General features: G+C 41.7%; 1 protein-coding gene across 1 annotated transcript; it reads right to left on the reverse strand.

Annotated features, from left to right (window-relative positions):
• Positions 1 to 632: 632 nt before the first annotated feature.
• LOC139413197 (proteasome inhibitor PI31 subunit-like) lies at positions 633 to 17,276 on the reverse strand. The gene is made up of 7 exons (XM_071160299.1): positions 17,042 to 17,276; positions 15,824 to 15,976; positions 15,627 to 15,709; positions 8,623 to 8,799; positions 3,802 to 3,855; positions 3,263 to 3,421; positions 633 to 804 (listed from the first exon to the last, which is right to left on the reverse strand). Exons 1-7 carry the CDS (start codon positions 17,168 to 17,170, stop codon positions 753 to 755), a joined length of 807 nt encoding a protein of 268 aa, XP_071016400.1. The 5' UTR covers positions 17,171 to 17,276; the 3' UTR covers positions 633 to 752.
• Between the last annotated feature and the right edge of the window lie 4,642 nt (positions 17,277 to 21,918).

A 21,918-nucleotide genomic window follows, 5' to 3' on the forward strand; every position in this document is an offset into this window, starting at 1 on the left:
ATCATTAAGTTCTAATGCTGTAGGTGTTTCCGAACGACTTAGATTGTAAAACAAATTGGACAGGTTCTCACATTTTACTTTTGGGGACACAAGCAGCAAAAGCCAGTCTTTGCAAGCAGCATTTGAAAATCAGAACAAATATTAGCTGCTTGAACATTTGACTATGAACTCCAAAATGTTTAAATTAGAACCCCACCAATTAAGCCCCCCCCCCCCCCCCAAAAAAAAACAAAACATTGTACAAAGTAGCTTTATTCCTCACACTGAACAAATTAGTCAAACAGTTTTATTAAAAGGGATTCTCCAGTACTTTTATATACTTTTTAAGCCAGTAGTTCGGAAGGTAGTGTCACCTATGTGCACCACGTTATTGCTCTCTCTCACTCTGCTCTTTGTGCATCTTGCTAGCGGTCACTTGCATGACGAGGGCTGAAGCTCATTGGTTGAAACCGAATTGCTAAGGGGCTGGCCCACATGAGGGAAAATGACAAAGCACAGCTTCCAGAAAAACAGTTACTTTCAAACTAGGGATTTCGTTGCCAATTCAAGCAAAACAAATTCTGCACATAGATCATGCATGCGCATGAATAAACTACACATTGAGCTGCCAGGAAGTGTCAAAGCGGGAGGTATTACATTTTTTTTTATATATATTTTTGCCAAAATTCCAGAGCCTGTCTAAGTGTGTATTCCTCACATTAGAGACAGGAAGTGGTCCAGGAAGTGTGAGGAGCGGAGGAGTGCCTTTTCTTCTACATGAACATGTCATCGTAGCCTGGCGGCGGCATGTGATCTGGGTCTGGCCTGGAAACCACAGAGCATAATACAGTCATACATCCATAAATAATACTCGTCGACAAGTGCCCCACTCAAATCAAATTTTATTTGTCACACATACACATGGTTAGCAGATGTTAATGCGAGTGTAGCGAAATGCTTGTGCTTCTAGTTCCGACAATGCAGTGATAACCAACAAATAATCTAACAAACAATTCCAACAAAATCTAACAAACAACAAAGTCTTGTACACAGTGTAAGGGGATAAAGAATATGTACATAAAGATATATGGATGAGTGATGGTACAGAGCAGCATAGGCAAGATACAGTAGATGATATTGAGTACAGTATATACATATGAGATGAGTATGTAAACAAAGTGGCATAGTTAAAGTGGCTAGTGATACATGTATTACATAAGGATGCGTACAGTATATACGTATGCATGTGAGATGAATAATGTAGGGTAAGTAACATTATATAAGGTAGCATTGTTTAAAGTGGCTAGTGATATATTTACATAATTTCCTATAAATTCCCATTATTAAAGTGGCTGGAGTTGAGTCAGTGTGTTGGCAGCAGCCACTCAATGTTAGTGATGGCTGTTTAACAGTCTGATGGCCTTGAGATAGAAGCTGTTACCTGGTGGGCAATTTCTGTGACGGCCCACCACACCAGCCATTTTTCTTTTGTTGAATTTTTACCCCTTTTTCTCCCCAATTTCGTGGTATCCAATTGTTGTACTATCTTGTCTCATTGCTACAACTCCCGTACGGGCTCGGGAGAGACGAAGGCTGAATGTCATGCGTCCTCCGATACACAACCCAACCAGCAGAACTGCTTCTTAACACAGCGCGCATCCAACCCGGAAGCCAGCCGCACCAATGTGTCGGAGGCTACACCGTGCACCTGGCAACCTTGGCTAGCGCGCACTGCGCCCGGCCCGCCACAGGAGTCGCTGGTGCGCGATGAGACAAGGAGATCCCTACCGACCAATCCCTCCCTAACCCGGACGACGCTAGGCCAATTGTGCGTCGCCCCACGGACCTCCCGGTCGCGGCCGGTTACGACAGAGCCTGGGCGCGAACCCAGGGACTGATGGCACAGCTGGCGCTGCAGTACAGCGCCCTTAACCACTGCGCCACCCGGGACGCCACACCAGCCATTTTTTCACTCTTAGATGACAGCCTAGAAGAATTTAACCTTGACTTCAGTTACATAGACTGACATATTGCATCTCAAATACCTGTGTGTTTACAATAGCCTTCACTTTCTTACCTAACATACAGATGAAAAGCCATCTCTTTTCCTAACTCAGGCACACTGATTGATTTGAACACCGGAATGTTATTTATTGTGCACTTATTCATGTCAAATAAATCCCATAATATAAAAGTGAGGTTACACGCTATAACTAGTAATAAATAAATAAATAATATTGAAAGCATTTATAAATATTATGAACAAAAATAAAACACAATTTCACTGAGTTACAGTAAATTGAAATAAATGCATTAGGTCCTAATCTATGTATTTCACATAACTCAGCAGGGGCGCAGCCATGGGTGGGCATAGGCTCACCCACTGGGGAACCAGGCCTAGCCAAATCGGAAACACTTCTCCCCCTCCCCCACACAAAAATGGCTTTCTTACAGACAGAAATACTCCTCAGTTTCATCAGGTGGCTGGTCTCAGGCGATCCCGCAGGTAAAGAAGCAGGATGTGGAGGTCCTGGGCTGGCGTGGTTACATGTGTTCATGAGGCCGGCTGGACATGCAGCCAAATTCTTTAAAACAACGTTTAAGCTGCCTTTGTTTATGGTTGAGAAATTATCATTAAATTCTCTGGTAACAGCGCTGGTGGACATTCCTGCAGTTGGCATGCCAATTGCATGCTTCCTCAAATTGAGACATCTGTGCCATTGTGTTGTGTGACAAAACTGCAAATTTTAGTGGCCTTTATTGTCCCCAACACAAGGTGCACCTGTGTAATGATCATGCTGTTTAAATCAGCTTCTTGATATTGCACACCTATCAAGTGGATAGATTATATTGGCAGAGGAGAAATGCTCAGTAACATGGATGAAAACAAAATGGTGCAACCAAAAAAAAAAAAGGTTTATGCGTATGGAACATTTCTGGGATCTTTTATGTCAGCTCATGTGCTCAAACTTTACATGTGGCATTATATTTTTCTTCAGTGTAGTTTATTCACCATCACTCCTACAAATGTAAGCTAGTAAGCAATAAATTGATGTATTACTTACACAACTTTCCAATTATGCATTAATGATTAATAAGGTGTACAGTTCATACATTAATACTGTAAATAATGAATATAATCAATAGTTTAAAGTCTGTAAATATCGACATATTTCTAGCTTACTAACATTTACAAATGTGAGAATACTACTACTTATGAATGCCTTCTAAAATGGTGGACATTAGTAATACCCAAAATAAAATTCAAGAAAATAACTCCTACCCAGGTCTGTGTCTTCCGACAGGCCCAAAGGGGTCAAAGCGGGCCCCGGGTGGCACAGCTCCCGGCGGCAGGATGCCAGGGAGCCCACCAGAGGGGTCAAACCCTGAGCGGGGATAACCAGCCCTCAAAGGGTCCACGATCATCCCTCCTCCACGACCACTGGGAGACACAGAAACAGAGCCGTCATTGGTCTATTGCATTAGATAGAAAATGCTATTTGCTGTGATAGTGACTCAATAATAATCCACTTTCCTAATATTTGAGCCTGATCTTCATTGTCCGCATAATTTAAGGCATGTAAATTAAAATATGAAGATTTTGAATAGTCCTTTAAATGAATACCATCTACATAGTCAAGGTGGTTGGATTAATGTCTTTAGTGCCTAGTGCTTTAAATTCAAAGAAAACAATTGCTTTGCAGTTAAATGTACAGTACACAAACATTTTTGGTAAAAAAGCCCAGCCATAGTGAGGAATGGTCCAACGCCTGCTTCATTGTCTCTTGTTCTACCATTGCTGAGTGCAGGAGGGAAACTCACCCAAAGGGATCCAGATCGGCTCCACCTGCAGCGAAAGGAGCCATGGGGTCTGGCCTGAAAAACACATGACACCACTAGAGTGTATCACAAAGCAGACTTCACGCTATGGTCTTTTAAAACCTACTTTGTTAAAATAGTGAGTTATAGCTTGCAAAATAAACAAATGTGAATCTGGGTGACAACATGAGGAAGTTTTTTTTCCTACATTAGGACTGTTTCACTCAAGAGATTAGGTCTGCGTCATGTGGTATCGTAACACACAAAGAAAATTAAAGACCGCATATAGTTGTACCCATGCAAGGTATTGTCAGATGTCAACTAAATCTATTGATCCAAAGTGGAAAACTGGTTGATTTGATTGTACAGCCAACAACCAATTCACGTCAGCTGCCAACTAAATACAATATCATTGTACATTCAACATTGTGCCGATCGCCCGCAGGGGTCTTGATTGAAAAACAAAATGTGAAAAGTATGCATGCACGTCAATATAGTATCACTTACAGTTGAAGTCGGAATTTGACATACACCAAATATATATATTTAAAAAAACGAGTGGTTAAAAAATGAGTTTTAATGACTCCAACCTAAGTGTATGAATGCTTCCGACTTCAACTGTACATATAAATACACTTTTTTCCCAGAAGACTATAGCTTTCAACCTTGGAACTGAAACATGTATTCATGGTGTATTGTGGCAAGGCCCACAGCAGGAGAGTGACTATCCCTTTTAATGAAGGCGAATGTTGCAACCCTAGAAGACTCTACAGGCGATGTGAGCTGAACTCGAGAAATGCCGCCCATTGGCCTGCATTTTTGAACACCTATAACTGCCATTTAGAGAATAAACTTTTTTTTGTTGCCTTAAGTTAAATAAATAAAATAAGTTTATAAAGTGGCACAGCGTCCACCTTACATTTTTTGGGAAGAACACCGGATAAATTTACAGTAACTTCAGAAAGTACTCATACCCCTTGACTTATTCCAAATGTAAGTGTTACAGCCGGATTTCCAAATGGTTTAAATTGATTCCTCACACATGCAATTTCAGCAAATGAAGTACTAACATCTAATTTACATAAGTATTCACACCCCTTAGTCAATACTTTGTAGAAGCACCTTTGTTGGCAAATACAGCTTTGAGTAGTCTTGGGTATGTCTGGATCAGCTTTACACATCTGGATTTGGGGATTTTCTCCCATTCTTCCTTGGAGATTCTCAAGCTCTGTTAAGGCAGATGGGGAGCGGCAGTGAATTGGAATCAAGTACTTCCACAGAATTTAAAATGGGATTCAAGTCTGGGCCACTAAAGGCCTTTGACATTCTTGTTCTGAAGCCAATGGAGACCACTGTGCTCTTGGAAACACCCCAGTTTTATGTCTCATCACAATTCTCTCAGATATCTATGGATAGTTCCTTGGACTTCATGGAATAGTTTCTGCTCTGACATACTGTCAACTATGGGACCTTACAGTTAATTCAGAATGTATTCAGACCCCTTAACTTTTTCCAGTCTTAGCCTTATTCTGGACCAATTTTTTTTGTGTTGTTAAAAAAAGCACACGACAAAGCTAACAGGCTTAGAAATATTTGCTAATTGACAACAAAAAAAATGCTAATGAGATCGGGTGCACCCTGTTTCCATTGATCATCCTTGAGATGTGTCTTCATCTTGGACTCCACCGGTGGTAAATCCAACTTAAGACATGATTTGGAAAGGCACACGTATACATAAAAAAAAAAAAAAAAAAAATGAAAAGCCCCACGGTTGACAGTGCATGTCAGAGCAAAAAACAAGCCATGAGGTTGAAGGAATTGTCCGTAGAGCTCAGAGACATGATTGTGTCGAGGCACAGATCTGGGGAAGGGTACCAAAAACATTTCTGCAGAATTGAAGGTCCCCAAGACAGTGGCCTTCATCATTCTTAAATGGAAGAAGTTTAGGAAGTGTCTTGATGGTTCCAGATTTGGCCGCCCGGCCAAACTGCGCAATCGCAAGAGAAGGGACTTGGTCAGGGAGGTGACCAAGAACCCAATAGTCACTCTGACAGAGTTCCTCCTTGGAGATGGGAGAACCTTCCAGAAGGACAACCATCTCTGCAGCACTCCACCAATCAGGCCTGTATGGAAGTGGCCAGGCAAAAGCCACTCCTCAGTAAAAAAAAAGGCACAACAGCCCATTTGGAGTTTGCCAAAAGGCACCATGAGAAACAAGATACTCTGGTCTGATGAAACCATGGTTGAACTCTTTGGTCTTTATGCCACGCGTCATGTCTGGAGGAAACCTGGCACCATCCCTACGGTGAAGGATGGGTAGCAGCATCATGCTGTGGGGATGTTTTTCTAGCGGCAGCGAATGGGAGATTAGTGAAATAATTGTTGTGAAAATGATGTGTCATGCACAAAGTAGATATCCTAACCAACTTGCCAAAACTATAGTTTGTTAACAATAAATGTGTGGAGTGGTTGAAAAACAAGTTTCAATGACTCCAACCTAAGTGTGTGTAAACGTCAACTATACGTGTGAAATTTGTTTCGATTTAGAAAATACCATTATCATGCACCTATCTCAAAACAGGCAGCGGGGAAAAAAATAAAATGTCAATCTATGCACTTAAAATAGCAAATGGAGGACAATTTTCCCATGGTTCATTTTCATGCCAGCCAAGTAGGCTATACTCCTGCTGTAAAGAGAAGCAATGTGCTTAATATTAGGAAAGTTGCATAGCCTATAGAAATGTTGCGCAACATGACCACTCATGAAGTTCGAGATTAGATTTGCATTAATGTCAGTGATTAGAGGGACAGAGTACCAGGCATTTATCAAATTTGGTAGACTAATGACCAGGTAATACAGTGACCGTAACAACCCTAGCCATACCTTACTTCATTGATAAATTACAGAAATAAGAGTCACCAGATCCAATCACAGGGTTGACTAACTCTGGAGATCCCTCCATCTCCACTGAGATAAAAACAGATGTACTTTTTTTTTTTGGCACCTTACTTGTGGACTGATCTCAGAACTCTGAAGTAGGATGTTCTGGTGCAGTTCAGACAGCTGTTTGATTACTTTTTTAAACTTCGGAATGCGTTTATTTTTGTTTTGTAAATAATTTAAAAAAAATCACATGTAAATGTTTATTACATTGGAATTGTAAATATGTATGGTTGTGTGCAGGGCTCCCTTGTAAAATAGGCCTTGGTCACAATGTGATTCCCTGTTTAAATAAACTGAGTATACCAAACACCTTCCTAACATTGAGTTGCAAAACATTTGGCCATCAGAACAGCCTCAATTCTTCAGAGCATGGATTGCTGGCCCATGTTGACTCCAATGCTTCCCACAGTTTTGGCAAGTTGGCTGGATGTCCTTTAGGTGGTGGACCATTCTTGATACACACAGGAAACTGTTGAGTATGAAAAACACAGCAGTATCGCAGTTCTTGACACACAAACTGGTGAGCACGGCTACCATACCCGGTTCTAAGGCACTTAAATCTTATGTCTTGCCGATTCATCCTGAATAGCGCACACATACACAATCCATGTGTCAAGGCTTAAAAATCTTTCTTGAACCTTCTCCTCCCCACTGATTGAAGTGGATTTAACACGTGAAATCAATAAGAGAACATAGGGTGAAACCTAGTCAGTCTGTCATGGAAAAGGCAGGTGTTAATGTTATGTATACTCAGTGTACATTCAAATTAAATTCTGTCCATAGTAAATGAAAACAGTTGACAGATGACTGTGTGAAGCTTTAACCTACCCTATCATATGTGACCGAACGGCTCGAGTCGGTCTTATGTAGCAAAATTTGAAATTGTTTACATTGGATAAAAGATTGGATAAAAGACTCAGAAATCAAAAATTGTATATCATACACTAGAGTTGAGAAACAATGGGACAGTAATTCTGCTCTGAAAGTTGATAAACCCCACTTATGAGAAAATGGCTCTTGAATGTTTTGGTACACCTACTGGAGAGCTCCGTCTACAACCATTCAGCATCGTTCACACGCTCGTAAACTTTAGCCCCACCCATCTCTTTAAGGATTCAAATGAGGCCATGTGCTAAACAGAGTGAGTACGGTAGTGTAATAAATAAAAAGATTAAGACTAAGTGCTGGTTTATACCATGTCTATTGATATATCTGTTGACAGCTGTCATAGTGACATCATTTTGTCTTCGACATCAAACTTGTCCTGGTGGTCCAAAATAGCATAATTGGTGTATTTTACCACCAATAAACCAATAATTAAAAAAAAAAATGTAGTATGTAAATATAGCAAACCAAGCAACTAAAAGAAACTTCTAAACAATGTTTTGGTTCATTTCTAGCTTGTTAGCTAGTTAGATAACGTTAAGTAAGCTGGCTAGCCAGTTCAAATAATGACCATATCAAATAGCTGACGTCTTCACTTAAGCTAATCTGTATTCATTATTACATGAAAATAAACGTAGTCATTATTTCCAAGTTAATGGCAAGCCAATTACAGAAATTAGCTTACGGTTGCGAGTTAAGAAATAAAAGCAAGGCCTTCTACTGGAGAATTTTTGAAATTGGACACGAAGTGTTTACATTCAAATGCCACTCCTGTAAATTAGTGACGTGCATCACCTACTTTCCTGAAACGAGTAACATATACATAAATACCATTTCGTAATGTTACTAGGCTAAACAGTCAGTATAAATCAGTGACTACAGCTGATATAGTACAGTAGGGGTATTCAAGTCATGTTCTTCTTTACTAAGGTGAACATCAACTGGCCCAACATTCACTAGTTGAAGAACCCTGTAGTAAGGTATGTTGTACAAACCAGTTAGGCTGCCTACTGGTCTGTGGATGCCTTGTGGGAATGCGGAGAGGGTCACTGTCCGGCTGGGAGTCATTGGATTTCTCTCTGCTACTCTTGTCTTCCTTTCTTGGCGCGGGCACTGAGGAAAGGAGCTGGCTCTTCACCTTCTGAGACAAATCTTCTGCATTCTTGAATACACTGACAGAGGGGAGGATCATGTCAATACCAACACATTTTAGATACTTATAGGAATAGTAAGGTTCATTCTGTACAAATCTGGAATACAAATTGTAATGCATGAAAATGTATTTTGTCGCAAGGAGCTTTGATTCATACTTGTCATTGGATCTACACTGAACAAAAATATAAAAACACAAGAGCAACAAAAGGGTTTATTGAGTTCAAAGATATCAGGCAATTGATTAGGTCCTAATCTATGGATTTCAAATCAAATTTTATTGGTCACATACACATGGTTAGCAGATGTTAATGCGAGTGCAGTGAAATGCTTCTGCTTCTAGTTCCGACCGTGCAGTAATGTAACAATTTAACCACAAAGTGTAAAGGAATGAATAAGAATATGTACATATAAATATATGGATGAGCGATGGCCGTGCGGCATAGGAAAGATGCAGTAGATGGTATAGAGCACAGTATATACAGTGGGGAGAACAAGTATTTGATAACCTTCAAAATCAGCAGTGTTTCCTACTTACAAACGATGTAGAGGTCTGTCATTTTTTATCATATGTACACTTCAACTGTGAGAGATGGAATCTAAAACAAAAATCCAGAAAATCACATTGTATGGTTTTCAAGTAATTAATTTGCATTTTATTGCATGACATAAGTATTTGACACATCAGAAAAGCAGAACTTAATATTTGGTACAGAAACCTGTGTTTGCAATTACAGAGATCACACGTTTCCTGTAGTTCTTCTTGCCCACTCCTCCATACAGACCTTCTTCAGGTTTTGGGGCTGTCACTGGGCAATACGGACTTTCAGCTCCCTCCAAAGATGTTCTATTGGGTTCAGGTCTGAAGTCTGGCTAGGCCACACCAGGACCTTGAGATGCTTCTTACGGAGCCACTCCTTAGTTGCCCTGGCTGTGTGTTCCGGGTCATTGTCATGATGGAAGACCCAGCCACGACCCATCTTCAATGCTCTTACTGAGGGAATGAGTTTGTTGGCCAAGATCTTGCGATACATGGCCCCATCCATCCTCCCCTCAATACGGTGCAGTCGTCCTGTCCCCTTTGCAGAAAAGCATCCCCAAAGAATGATGTTTCCACCTTCATGCTTCATGGTTGGGATGGTGTTCTTGGGGGTTGTACTCATCCTTCTTCTTCCTCCAAACACAGCGAGTGGAGTTTAGACCAAAAAGCTCTATTTTTGTCTCAGACCACATGACCTTCTCCCATTCCTCCTCTGGATCATCCAGATGGTCATTGGCAAACTTCAGACGGGCCTGGACATGCGCTGGCTTGAGCAAGGGGACCTTGCGTGCGCTGCAGGATTTTAATCCATGACGGTGTAGTGTGTTACGAATTGTTTTCTTAGAGCTCTCTTCAGGTCATTGACCAGGTCCTGCCGTGTAGTTCTGGGCTGATCCCTCACCTTCTTCATGATCATTGATGATTGACCGTCATCTTGAACTTCTTCCATTTTCTAATAATTGCACCAACAGTTGTTGCCTTCTCACCAAGCTGCTTGCCTATTGTCCTGTAGCCCATCCCAGCCTTGTGCAGGTCTACAATTGTATCCCTGATGTCCTAACACAGCTCTCTGGTCTTGGCCATTGTGGAGAGGTTGGAGTCTGTTTGATTGAGTGTGTGGACAGGTGCAGTTAATACAGGTAATGAGTGGAGAACAGGAGGGCTTCTTAAAGAAAAACTAACAGGTCTGTGAGCCAGAATTCTTACTGGTTGGTAGGTGATCAAATACTTATGTCATGCAATAAAATGCAAATTAATTACTTAGAAAATCATACAATGTGATTTGTGTTTTAGATTCCGTCTCTCACAGTTGAAGTATACCTATGACAAAAATTACAGACCTTTACATGCTTTGTAAGTAGGAAAAACAAATCTGCAGTGTATCAAATACTTCTTCTCCCCACTGTACATATGAGATGAGTAATGTAGGGTAAGTGGCATTGGTGAAAGTGACTAGTGATACATTTATTATATCCAATTTTTTATTATTAAAGTGGCTAGAGATTTGAGTCAGTATGTTGGCAGCAGCCACTCAATGTTAGTGATAGCTGTTAAACAGTCTGATGGCCTTGAGATAGAAGCTGTTTTTCAGTCTCTCGGTCCCAGCTTTGATGCACCTGTACTGACCTCGCCTTCTGGATGATAGCGGGGTGAACAGGCAGTGGCTCGGGTGGTTGTTGTCCTTGATTATCTTTTTGGTCTTCCTGTGACATCGGGTGGTGTGGGTGTCCTGAAGGGAAGGTACCTTGCCCCCGGTGATGCGTTGTGCATACCGCACCACCCTCTGGAGAGCCTTACGGTTGTGGGCTGAGCGGTTGCCATACTAGGCGGTGATACAGCCTGACAGGATGCTCTCGATGCATCTGTAAAAGTTTGTGTTTTTGGTGAAAAGCCCAATTTCTTCAGCCGCCTGAGGTTGAAGAGACACTGTTGCACCTTCTTCACAACACTGTCTGTGTGGATGGACCATTTCAGTTTGTCCCGAGATGTGTACGCCCAGAAACTTAAAACCTTCCACCTTCTCCACTACTGTCCCGTCAATGTGGATAGGGGGGGGGCTCCCTCTGCTGTTTCTTGAAGTCCACAACCATCTCCTGTGTTTTGTTGATGTTGAGTGAGAGGTTATTTTCCTGCCACCACACTCCGAGGACCCTCAATTCCTCCCTGTAGGCCGTCTCGTTGTTGGTAATCAAGCCTACCACTGTAGTGTCATCTGTAAACTTGATGATTTGAGTTGGAGGCGTACATGGCCACGCAGTCATGGGTGAACAGGGAGTACAGGAGAGGGCTGAGAACGCACCCTTGTGCAATAAATGCAGCCTCAGGATATGTTGTTTCCAGTTTACATCAAGTCCAATGAGGTTCTTTCAGGGCAGTTTAGGTGTCTGCTTGGTGGGGGGGGGGTAGGATACACAGGGCTGTGATTATAATCTAAGAGAATTATCTTGGTGGATAAAGCGGTCAGCATTTGATTGTAAGGAACTCTAGGTTAGGTGAACAAAAGGACTGGAGTTCCTGTATGTTATTATAATCACACCATGACTCGTTAATCATAAGGCATACACTCCCGCACTTCTTACCAGAGATGTTGGTTTCGATGCGTGAAGAATCCAGGTGGCTGTACCGACTTTGCTAACGTATCCCAAGTGAGCCATGTTTCCGTGAAACAGAGAATGTTAGTCTCTCTGGAAGGCCACCCTTGCTCGAATTTCATCTACCTTGTTGTCAAGAGACTGACACAGGCGAGTAGTATACTCGGGAGAAGTGATCCCATCTAAGGAGCCTGGCCAGAAGGCCACCGTTGTTTTGGGTCGCCTACTGGGCTCTGAGCCATTGTCCTGGGTGGTGGTCCAAACCAAGGATCAGCTTGGGAACGTCGTACTCCTGGTCGTAATGTTGGTAAGTTGACATTACTCTTACAGTGGGGCAAAAAAAGTATTTAGTCAGCCACCAATTGTGCAAGTTCTTCCACTTAAAAAGATGAGAGAGGCCTTTAATTTTCATAATAGGTACACTTCAACTATGACAGACAAAATGAGAAAAAAAATTCCAGAAAATCACATTGTAGGATTTTTTATGAATTTATTTGCAAATTATGGTGGAAAATAAGTACTTGGTCAATAACAAAAGTTTCTCAATACTTTGTTATATACCCTTTGTTGGCAATGCCAGAGGTCAAACGTTTTCTGTAAGTCTTCACAAGGTTCTCACACACTGTTGCTGGTATTTTGGCCCATTCCTCCATGCAGATCTCCTCTAGAGCAGTGATGTTTTGGGGCTGTTGCTGGGCAACACGGACTTTCAACTCCCTCCAAAGATTTTCTATGGGGTTGAGATCTGGAGATTGGCTAGGCCGCTCCAGGACCTTCAAATGCTTCTTACGAAGCCACTCTTTCATTGCCCGGGCGGTGTGTTTGGGATCATTGTCATGCTAAAAGACCCAGCCACGTTTCATCTTCAATGCCCTTGCTGATGGAAGGAGGTTTTCACTCAAAATCTCACGATACATGGCCCCATTCATTCTTTCCTTTACATGGATCAGTCAACCTGGTCCCTTTGAAAAACAGCCCCAAAGCATGATGTTTCCACCCCCATGCTTCACAGTAGGTATGGTGTTCTTTGGATGTAACTCAGCATTCTTTGTCCTCCAAACACGACGAGTTGAGTTACCAAAAAGTTATATTTTGGTTTCATCTGACATTCTCCCAATCTTCTTCTGGATCATCCAAATGCTCTCTAGCAAACTTCAGACAGGCCTGGACATGTACTGGCTTAAGCAGGGGGACACGTCTGGCACTGCAAGATTTGAGTCCCTGTCGGCGTAGTGTGTTTCTGATGGTAGGCTTTGTTACTTTGGTCCCAGCTCTCTGCAGGTCATTCACTAGGTCCCCCCGCGTGGTTCTGATTTTTGCTCACCGTTCTTTTGATCATTTGACCCCCACGAGGTGAGATCTTGCGTGGAGCCCCAGATCTTCCATTTCCTAATAATTGCTCCCACAGTTGATTTCTTCAAACCAAGCTGCTTACCTATTGCAGATTCAGTCTTCCCAGCCTGGTGCAGGTGTACAATTTTGTTTCTGGTGTCCTTTGACAGCTCTTTGGTCTTGGCCATAGTGGAGTTTGGAGTGTGACTGAGGTTGTGGACAGGTGTCTTTTATAATGATAACAAGTTCAAACAGGTGCCATTAATACAGGTAACGAGTGGAGGACATAGGAGCCTCTTAAATAATAAGGTACAGGTCTGTGAGAGCCAGAAATCTTGCTTGTTTGTAGGTGTCCAAATACTTATTTTCCACCATAATTTGCAAATAAATTCATTAAAAATCCTACAATGTGATTTTCTGGATTTTTTTTTCTCATTGTCTGTCATAGTTGAAGTGTACCTATGATGAAAATTACAGGCCTCTCATATTTTTAAGTGGGATAACTTGCACAATTGGTGGCTGACTAAACACTTTTTGCCCCGCTGTATATCCAAAAGTTCTTCCTGGCTGTATGTAACAAGACTTAAGATTTCTTGGGGTAACAGTAAGAAATGATACGTAAAAAATAATACTGCATAGTTTCCTAAGAACCCGAAGCGACCATCTGTCAGCGCCAAATCACATGACTGAATAGAGATACGCGTCAGTTGGTCACAGATACCTTAAAAAGTAGGGGCATGGATTAGAAAAACAGTTAATATCTGGGGTGACCACCATGCAGCGTGACATCTCCTTCACATGGAGCTGATTAGGCACCAGTAGAATGTTGTGAGGAGTTTCTGGACATTGGTGGGTACTGGAACATGCTGTCGTAGACGTCAATCCACAGCATCCCAAACATGCTCAATGGGTGACATGTCTGGAGAGTATGCAGGCCATGGAAGAACTGGGACATTTTTGGCTCTCAGGAATTGTGTACAGATCCTTGAGACACGTGGTCATGCTGAAACAAGAGGTGATGTGGCAAATAACCGGCACAAAAATGGGCCTCGGGATCTCATCACGGCATCCCTGTGCATTCAAATTGCCATCGATAAAAAGCAAGCATGTTTGTTGTCCATAGCTTACGCATGCCCATACCAAAACCCCACCATGGGGCACTCAGTTCACAATGTTGACATCAGCAAACCTCTCACACGACACCATCTGCCCAGTACAGTTGAAACAGGGATTCATCCATGAAGAGCTCTCTTCTCTAGCATGTCAGTGGCCATCAAAGGCGAGCATTTGAAGTCAGTTATGACGCCAAACTGCAGTCAGGCCAAGACCCTGGTATGGACGACAAGCAAGCAGATGAGCTTACCGGAGACGGTTTCTGACAGTTTGTACAGAAATTCTTCAGTTGTGCAAACTCACTGTTTTATCAGCTTTGCGGGTGGCTGGCCTCAGACAATCCATGTCGGTAAAGAAGCAGGATGTGGAGGTCCTGGGCTGATGTGGTTACATGTGGTCTGCGGTTGTGGGGCCGGCTGGATGTACTGCCAAATTCTCTAGAAGGACGTTGGAGGCAGCTTATGGTAGAGAAATTAACATTGCATTTTCTGGCAAGAGCTCTGGTGGACATTCCCAGTCAGCAAAACTGCACATTTTAGAGTGGCCTTTTGTCCCCGCACAAGGTGCACCTGTGTAATGATCATACGGTTTAATCAGGGGCTGCAGGTAGCCTAGCTGTTACAGCATTGGACTAGTAACAGAAAGGTTGCAAGATTGAATCCCCGAGCTGACAAGGTACAAATCTGTTATTCTGCCCCTGAACAAGGCAGGTTCACTGTTCCTAGGCCGTCATTGAAAATAAGAATTTATTCTTAACCGACTTGCCTAGTTAAAATAAAACATTCTCAATATGCCACCCCTGTCAGGTGGATGGATTATCTTGGCAAAGGAGAAATGCTCACTAAAAGGGATATAAACACAAAATTAGAGATATGCTTTTTGTGCATATTGAACATTTCTGGGATCTTTTATTCTTCACATGTTGGGTTTCTATTTTTGTTCAGTGTAAAAGGATTGCTGAGAAATATTTACTTGAAGTTGGGATATTTGGACTTAGCCAGGCCTCATCGAAGACTCTAGGCAACAAAGCAAGAATTGGTGTAATATAAAGATTTACAGCATGGCCTATAATATGGAGTAGTATTTCGGCAAGTCACTATATTTTTTGTGTGTGGAAAAAAAATATTAAAAGAATGTGGTACGTGTGGTCCAGTGGATTTTCTTAGCCAAATACTTATAAATCTGTTGTTCGTCACTTTTGCTCCATTAAGTACGGTTCAAATTGAGCAAGACTTCAATACATCCCCAAAAATATGACATACTGACCAACCTTTCAAATGTCTGCAAATGATCTGCATCCACATAATCACTGACATTCATTGTCAGGTCTGACACCTGTTCAGTGGCCGAGTCCTGACACAATAGAAAAGAGTCACACTTAGGCCTACTGTAGATGTAGGCTAACTACATTTCTGAGAAATAACCACTTAAGATTTGAAATAACATTTTGAATAGCTGTATAGTTACCATTAAGTTGAAGATCAAGGTGGAATCCACAGTGATGGCTTTGACCAAGAAATTAGACTTGTCATCATTTGACTTGTACCGCAGGGTGTACAATTCCTTGCTGTCATTCCACCCTGTAGGAAGCAACTCCGACTTCTTGTCACCACTCCGAAGCTGAATTAAATGTAAATAACAGATTTATTCATTCATAATTACAGGTATGCATCGTCACGTGTCATGTTGCATAACGTCAGACCCTCTCAAGATAACTATTTAAAGCCACAATCATGAGTGTTTCAGCCCAATGTTAACCCCGCCACTTTTTAAAACGTAAACTAAGGATGAGGCTGAAAGAAAGTAACCACACATATTCATAGATGGATCAGATACAAAGAATGACGGTTCTAGCTACAGATTTTAAGAGCAAAGAACTTGATTTAACCAAACAGATGTGGTATCCATTGTAATTGGGGGTTACATGTTAGGTACGATTAGGCGTAGCACAGCATTTCAACAAACTTTAACTAGGCGATAAATCTTCGTTCTCTTTCGGTCAAACATGCATCTTCTAAAAAGTGTCCAGTTGCAGGTGGTTAATTTACGCAATAAGGCCCGAAGAAGTGTGGTATATGGCAAACAACGCGGAGTGCCTGGATACAGCCCTTAGCCGTGGTATATTGGCCATATACCACACACCCACGAGGTGCCTTATTGCAATTATAAATTGGTTACCAACGTAATTGGACCAGTAAATAGAATTATCGTTTGGTCATACCTATGGTATATTGTCTGATTAGCGCTAACTAGAGACCTGATTGGCAAGCTAATTCACAAAACACATCCACATAAGCAAAATAATTAGCATTATTTACATATTGGCATTCATACAAATTCAAGAAATGTATTGATTTGTCAACCCAGTTTGCTGACACCATGACAACTGGCTACCAGCGACAGATTAGCAGTCTGACATGCCTTGCTAACTAACTAGCTATAGCTAGCTATTTTTAGCCAATTGACAACAGTACCAACTAAATATATATATATATATATATATATATATATATATATGCTTGTAAATTAACTAGCCAACTATAGTTGGTTAGCGAGGATACATGTCAGACGGCTAATCTGGCGTTGTTAACAAATTGGGACTTTGTCAGTAAACTCTAAAGCACTTAGCCATAAAACATGGAATTATAAATTAAATCATTTGTAGACTGCAGGCATCACACTCACCTCATCTCCTAACCCAAGGCATTTGTACCCACTCTTTACAATTTCCCAGTGAACAAAACACACAACGACGTCTTGTGGACAGGTAATACTGCCTGCTACGCAGCTGTACAAAAGCTCTAAACCAGCCATCTTTCGGAAAGTTATGAATCGATAGCAATGTTTGACCGAAAACGAAAGACTTGCGAGAGGCACGGCTGTTTATGTTACTCATTTGGGACGATCTCAATGGCTGAACAACGCGATCTCTCCTTTCCCCTTGTCTCCTTCTCAAAACCCATTGGATGAGAAAACCAGAGGTACCGCCCCCCTGACCTTCTCCTCCAATGTGTTGTGAGGAGACGAGGAGAAAAGACGCGAGGACGATACAATTGAGATATTCCCATTTTTAGAATGTGAAAGTGATCCCTGGGGGAAGTGAACTCATCTCAGATTTTCAGAAAATTATGCCTAAAAAACAGTGTCTCGTGAAATATATGCCACTCAGAAGAGGCTTTCCATAGCATTGTACAGTACATTGACTGCATACATTTATAATAGGGCTATGGGAACGTGATCCCTGCGAGAATTGAGGACCACAATACGAGTCATAATACCCATAAAGCCTAGCGGTGACACCCGGAAATGATTCCAATCGTTTTTCCACCATTAATTTTACCATAGAGGATTTTAGAACTGCTTCATATAAGGTCTGTGTAGGCTTATCCTGCAGTGACTTTTGATACTGAGCAAATCTTTCTCGGACCAGGTCACTTTTGTCAATATATTCACCTGTATGCTATGTACGAGATTGTAACCACTACTCAGTGGTGGAAAAAGTACCCAATTGTCATACTTGAGTAAAAGTAAAGATACTTTCATAGAAAATGACTTGAGTAAAAGTCACCCAGTAAAATAATACTTGAGTGCAAATCAAAAACTATTTGGTTTTAAATATAGTTAAGTATTAAAAGTAAATGTACTTGCTGAAATATACTGAAGTATAAATGAGGTCAAATTCCTTATACTAGGCAAACCAGATGGCGCAATTATTAATATATATTTTTTTACATATAGCCAGAAGCACTCTCCAAAACTCAGATATAATTTACAAACAAAGCATTCTTGTTTAGTGAGTTCGCCAGACCAGAGACAGTAGGGGTGACCAGGGATATTCTCTTGATAAGCGTGTGAATTGGACCGTTTTCATGTCCTGCTAAGCATTCGAAATGTAGCAAGTACTTTTGGGTGTCAGGGAAAATGTATGGAATAAAAAGTACATTATTTTCTTTAGAACTGTAGTGAAATACATGTCAAAGTTGTCCAAAGTATAAATAGTACAGTAAAGTACAGATACTAATAAAAAAAAAAACGACTTAATTAAGTAAGAACTACAATGACTGACCGCTGAAGCGCCTAGGGGGCTGGGACCAGCTCGTGCGCCTACAATCAACGATAGGCTAAGTGAGTTTAAACCACGCCCAGTCTCCACTACTGCAGGATCTACTTCTGTCAGAGTATATTATAATAACTGTGTCAGGAACAAGTCAGTTCTCTGTTCTACCCTGCGTGGTGTTACAGCGAACCCGTATATACGAAAATTGCATTTACCACTTATTGCTTAGCTAATAAAAAGTACATAGTATACAATATGGTGACTCAGTGTCATATTTATCCTGATACCAGATTCGATTGACGCAACCCTTAACACTACATTGGCTAAAGTTGCACCGTATCTCATCATGGTGTAATCTGACTTTCCCAAGCGGTGACATGCTAGCGAATGTGCCTAATGTTAGCGATTAGCACTAACTAGCTATCGTTAAATATGCCTACTTTGGTGGAATAGCTCACTTGTGGGGTCTGGGGAAAAGTCTGACTACACTAACAATGAGCTAACGTAATTAGCTAGCTACACATTAGCTAAATATCCCTGCCCTGGCATGTCACCACATGGAAAAGTGTGACTACACAAACGGTGAACTAACATTAACTAGCTCGCTCACAAAGTACTTGTGGGCTCAATGTTTCCACATACAAAACACAAACAGTTTTGTTCCACGATTGCATCTGTTGTTTCTGACTAATCAAATGACCTGGAAGTCATTTATACATGTCAGCAGGGATGGAAATAATTTTCAGACTGGACTAGTAGACAATGTGCCAAACTAGCCTGACACAGCAGTAAAATGGTTAGTAGAAAATGTGCCAAACTAGCCTGGCACAGCAGTAAAATGGTTAGTAGAAAATGTGCCAAACTAGCCTGACACAGCAGTGAAATTGTGCCTATACAAACATCGCATGCCACAGATTTAGGACCTGACTGTTATCTGGGCTAGTAGAAATCATGGTCTGCTGGCCAGTGGCCAAAATCGTTATGTTCCATCCTTGCATGTCAGTCCCTTTCAGACGATCCTTGTTTATCACTGTTGGTCCTCCTCGGTGACCTCACGGCTGAGGGTTTTAACTTTTCTCTTGAGAATTAGAATCAGAAGTACAGCGTACAGTTAATCGCAATATTTCACCTCTTCAGGCAAATAGTACCCTAGACTCAGTGACAACACACAGGTCAGCAGCTGTCATTTTCTGGTGGGAAAGTGAAATGGCCCTGTATTTCCCAGAAAAGGTAGCTCATCCACTATGGCAGAAGAGGAAGATCCAGACTGTTGATTGGGGAAACAAGAACAAACAATGAGGCATGAGAATCGGGTGTTGAGGGATTACTTGTCGCCTTGTCAAATGTGGGTTTGTGTTATGATAAATAATGCGTTTTCGTTCCAGATAAAGATCAATCAATCATCAATGAAATGTATTTTAAAACCCCTTTTTACATCAACCAATGTCACAAAGTGCTATACAGAAACACAGCCTAAAACTCCAAACAGTAAACAATGCAGATGTAGAAGCACGGTGGCTAGGAAAAAACACCTAGAAAGTCCAAAACCTAGGAAGAAACCTAGAGAGGAACCAGGCTCTGAGGGGTGGCCAATCCTCATCTGGCTGTGCCGGGTGGAGATTATAACTGTACATAGTCAAGATATTCAAATGTTCATAGATGATCAGCAGGGTCAAATAAAAGTAATCACAGGGGTTGTGGAGGTGTAACAGGGTGCAACAGGTCAGCACCAGTAGTAAATGTTAGTTGGCTTTTCATAGCTGAGCATTCAGAGTTCGAAACAGCAGTTGTGGTAGAGAGAGAGAGAGAGAGTCGAAAACAGCAGGTTCGGGACAAGGTGGCACATCCGGTGAACAGGTCAGGGTTCCATAGCCAGAGGCAGAACAGTTGAAACTGGAGCAGCAGCATGATAAGCCTGACTGTGGACAGCAAGGAGTCATCTGGCCAGGTCATCCTGAGGCATGGTCCCCGGTCCTCCGGGAGGGAGAGAGAATTAGAGGGAGCATACTTAAACTCACACAGGACACCGGATAAGACAGGAGAATTACACCAGATATAACAGACTGACACTAGCCCCCAGACACATAAACTATTGCAGCATAGATACTGGAGGCTGAGAAAGGAGGGGTCGGGAGACAATGTGGCACCGTCCAACAATACTCCCGGACAGGGTCAACCAGGCAGGATATGACCCCACCCACTTTGCCAAAGCACAATCCCCACACCACTAGAGGGATATCTGCAAACCACCAATTTACTACCCTGAGACAAGACTGAGTATAGCCCACAAAGTTCTCCCACACGGCACAAACCTGAGGGGGCGCCAACCCGGACAGGAAGATCACGTCAGTGACTCAACCCACTTAAGTGACACACCCTTCCTAGGGACGGCATGGAAGAGCACTAGTAAGCCAGTGACTCAGCCCTCGTAATAAGATCAGATGCAGAGATTCCCAGTGGAGAGAGGGGAACCTGCCAGGCAGAAACTGCAAGGGTGGTTCGTCGCTCCAGTGCCTTTCCGTTCACCTTCGCTGAAGAGATGAGTCTTTAATAAAGACTTAAAGATGATGATACAGCATTGAAAAAGACCTACCACTGTGCCAGTGTGATCTGAGCGCGAGGACTACAACACCTCGAGCCCGTGAAGACCGGTCAGTAACTCATCAAATATGATACAATATTGTTTAAAACATTTAATATGTAGATGCTTTTACCCATGTTTTAGACATGAGGCTTGACATGTGGAACATCAGGCTTACCCCACTTTGAAACAGGGAAGGATCAACGCTAGAGGTCGACCGATTATGATTTTTCAACGCCGATACTGATTATTGGAGGACCAAAAAAAGATGATACCGATTAATCGGACAATTTTTTAAATGTTAATTTCTAATAATGACAATTACAACAATACTGAATGAACACTTATTTTAACTTAATATAATACATCAATAATATCAATTTAGCCTCAAATAAATAATGAAACATGTTCAATTTGGTTTAAATAATGCAAAAACAAAGTGTTGGAGAAGAAAGTAAAAGTGCAATATGTGCCATGTAAGAAAGCTAACGTTTAAGTTCCTTGCTCAGAACATGAGAACATTAAAACCTCTTCATCCTACCCCCTCCTTTTTTGAAAATTCTGTTAAAAATCGCGCAACTTTTCAGCGTCCTGCTACTCATGCCAGGAATATAGTATATGCATATGATTAGTATGTGTGGATAGAAAACACTCTGAAGTTTATAAAACTGGTTAAATCACGGCTGTGACTATAACAGAGCGTGTGTTTCATTGAAAAACGCAAGAAAAACTGCTCTCTGAAAGCAAAAAATAATTTCCATAAGTCACTTCCACCAGTTGTTAAAGGAGAACAGAATTTAATGGGAATTTGCCTGCACCATCTACAAATTCCGCACGATGGCGCCATTGTACTAATTTTCAATCGAATTAATTGTTGGAAAATCCATCTGTCTGACCCCAAGTTCTCCAGTCTTCACCCGGATG

The sequence above is a fragment of the Oncorhynchus clarkii genome, chromosome 7 (genome assembly GCF_045791955.1).
Source record: "Oncorhynchus clarkii lewisi isolate Uvic-CL-2024 chromosome 7, UVic_Ocla_1.0, whole genome shotgun sequence".
Lineage (NCBI taxonomy): Eukaryota > Metazoa > Chordata > Actinopteri > Salmoniformes > Salmonidae > Oncorhynchus > Oncorhynchus clarkii.

Excerpts from the sequence above, each read along its gene's own strand:
- LOC139413197 (XM_071160299.1), bottom strand. The coding sequence starts at position 17,170 with ATGGCTGGTTTAGAGCTTTTGTACAGCTGCGTAGCAGGCAGTATTACC. Across the intron at positions 15,710-15,823 it reads CCTTGATCTTCAACTTAATG|GACTCGGCCACTGAACAGGT; the intron begins GTAACTATACAG and ends CTATTGTGTCAG. Across the intron at positions 3,422-3,801 it reads GCCGATCTGGATCCCTTTGG|TGGTCGTGGAGGAGGGATGA; the intron begins GTGAGTTTCCCT and ends TGTGTCTCCCAG.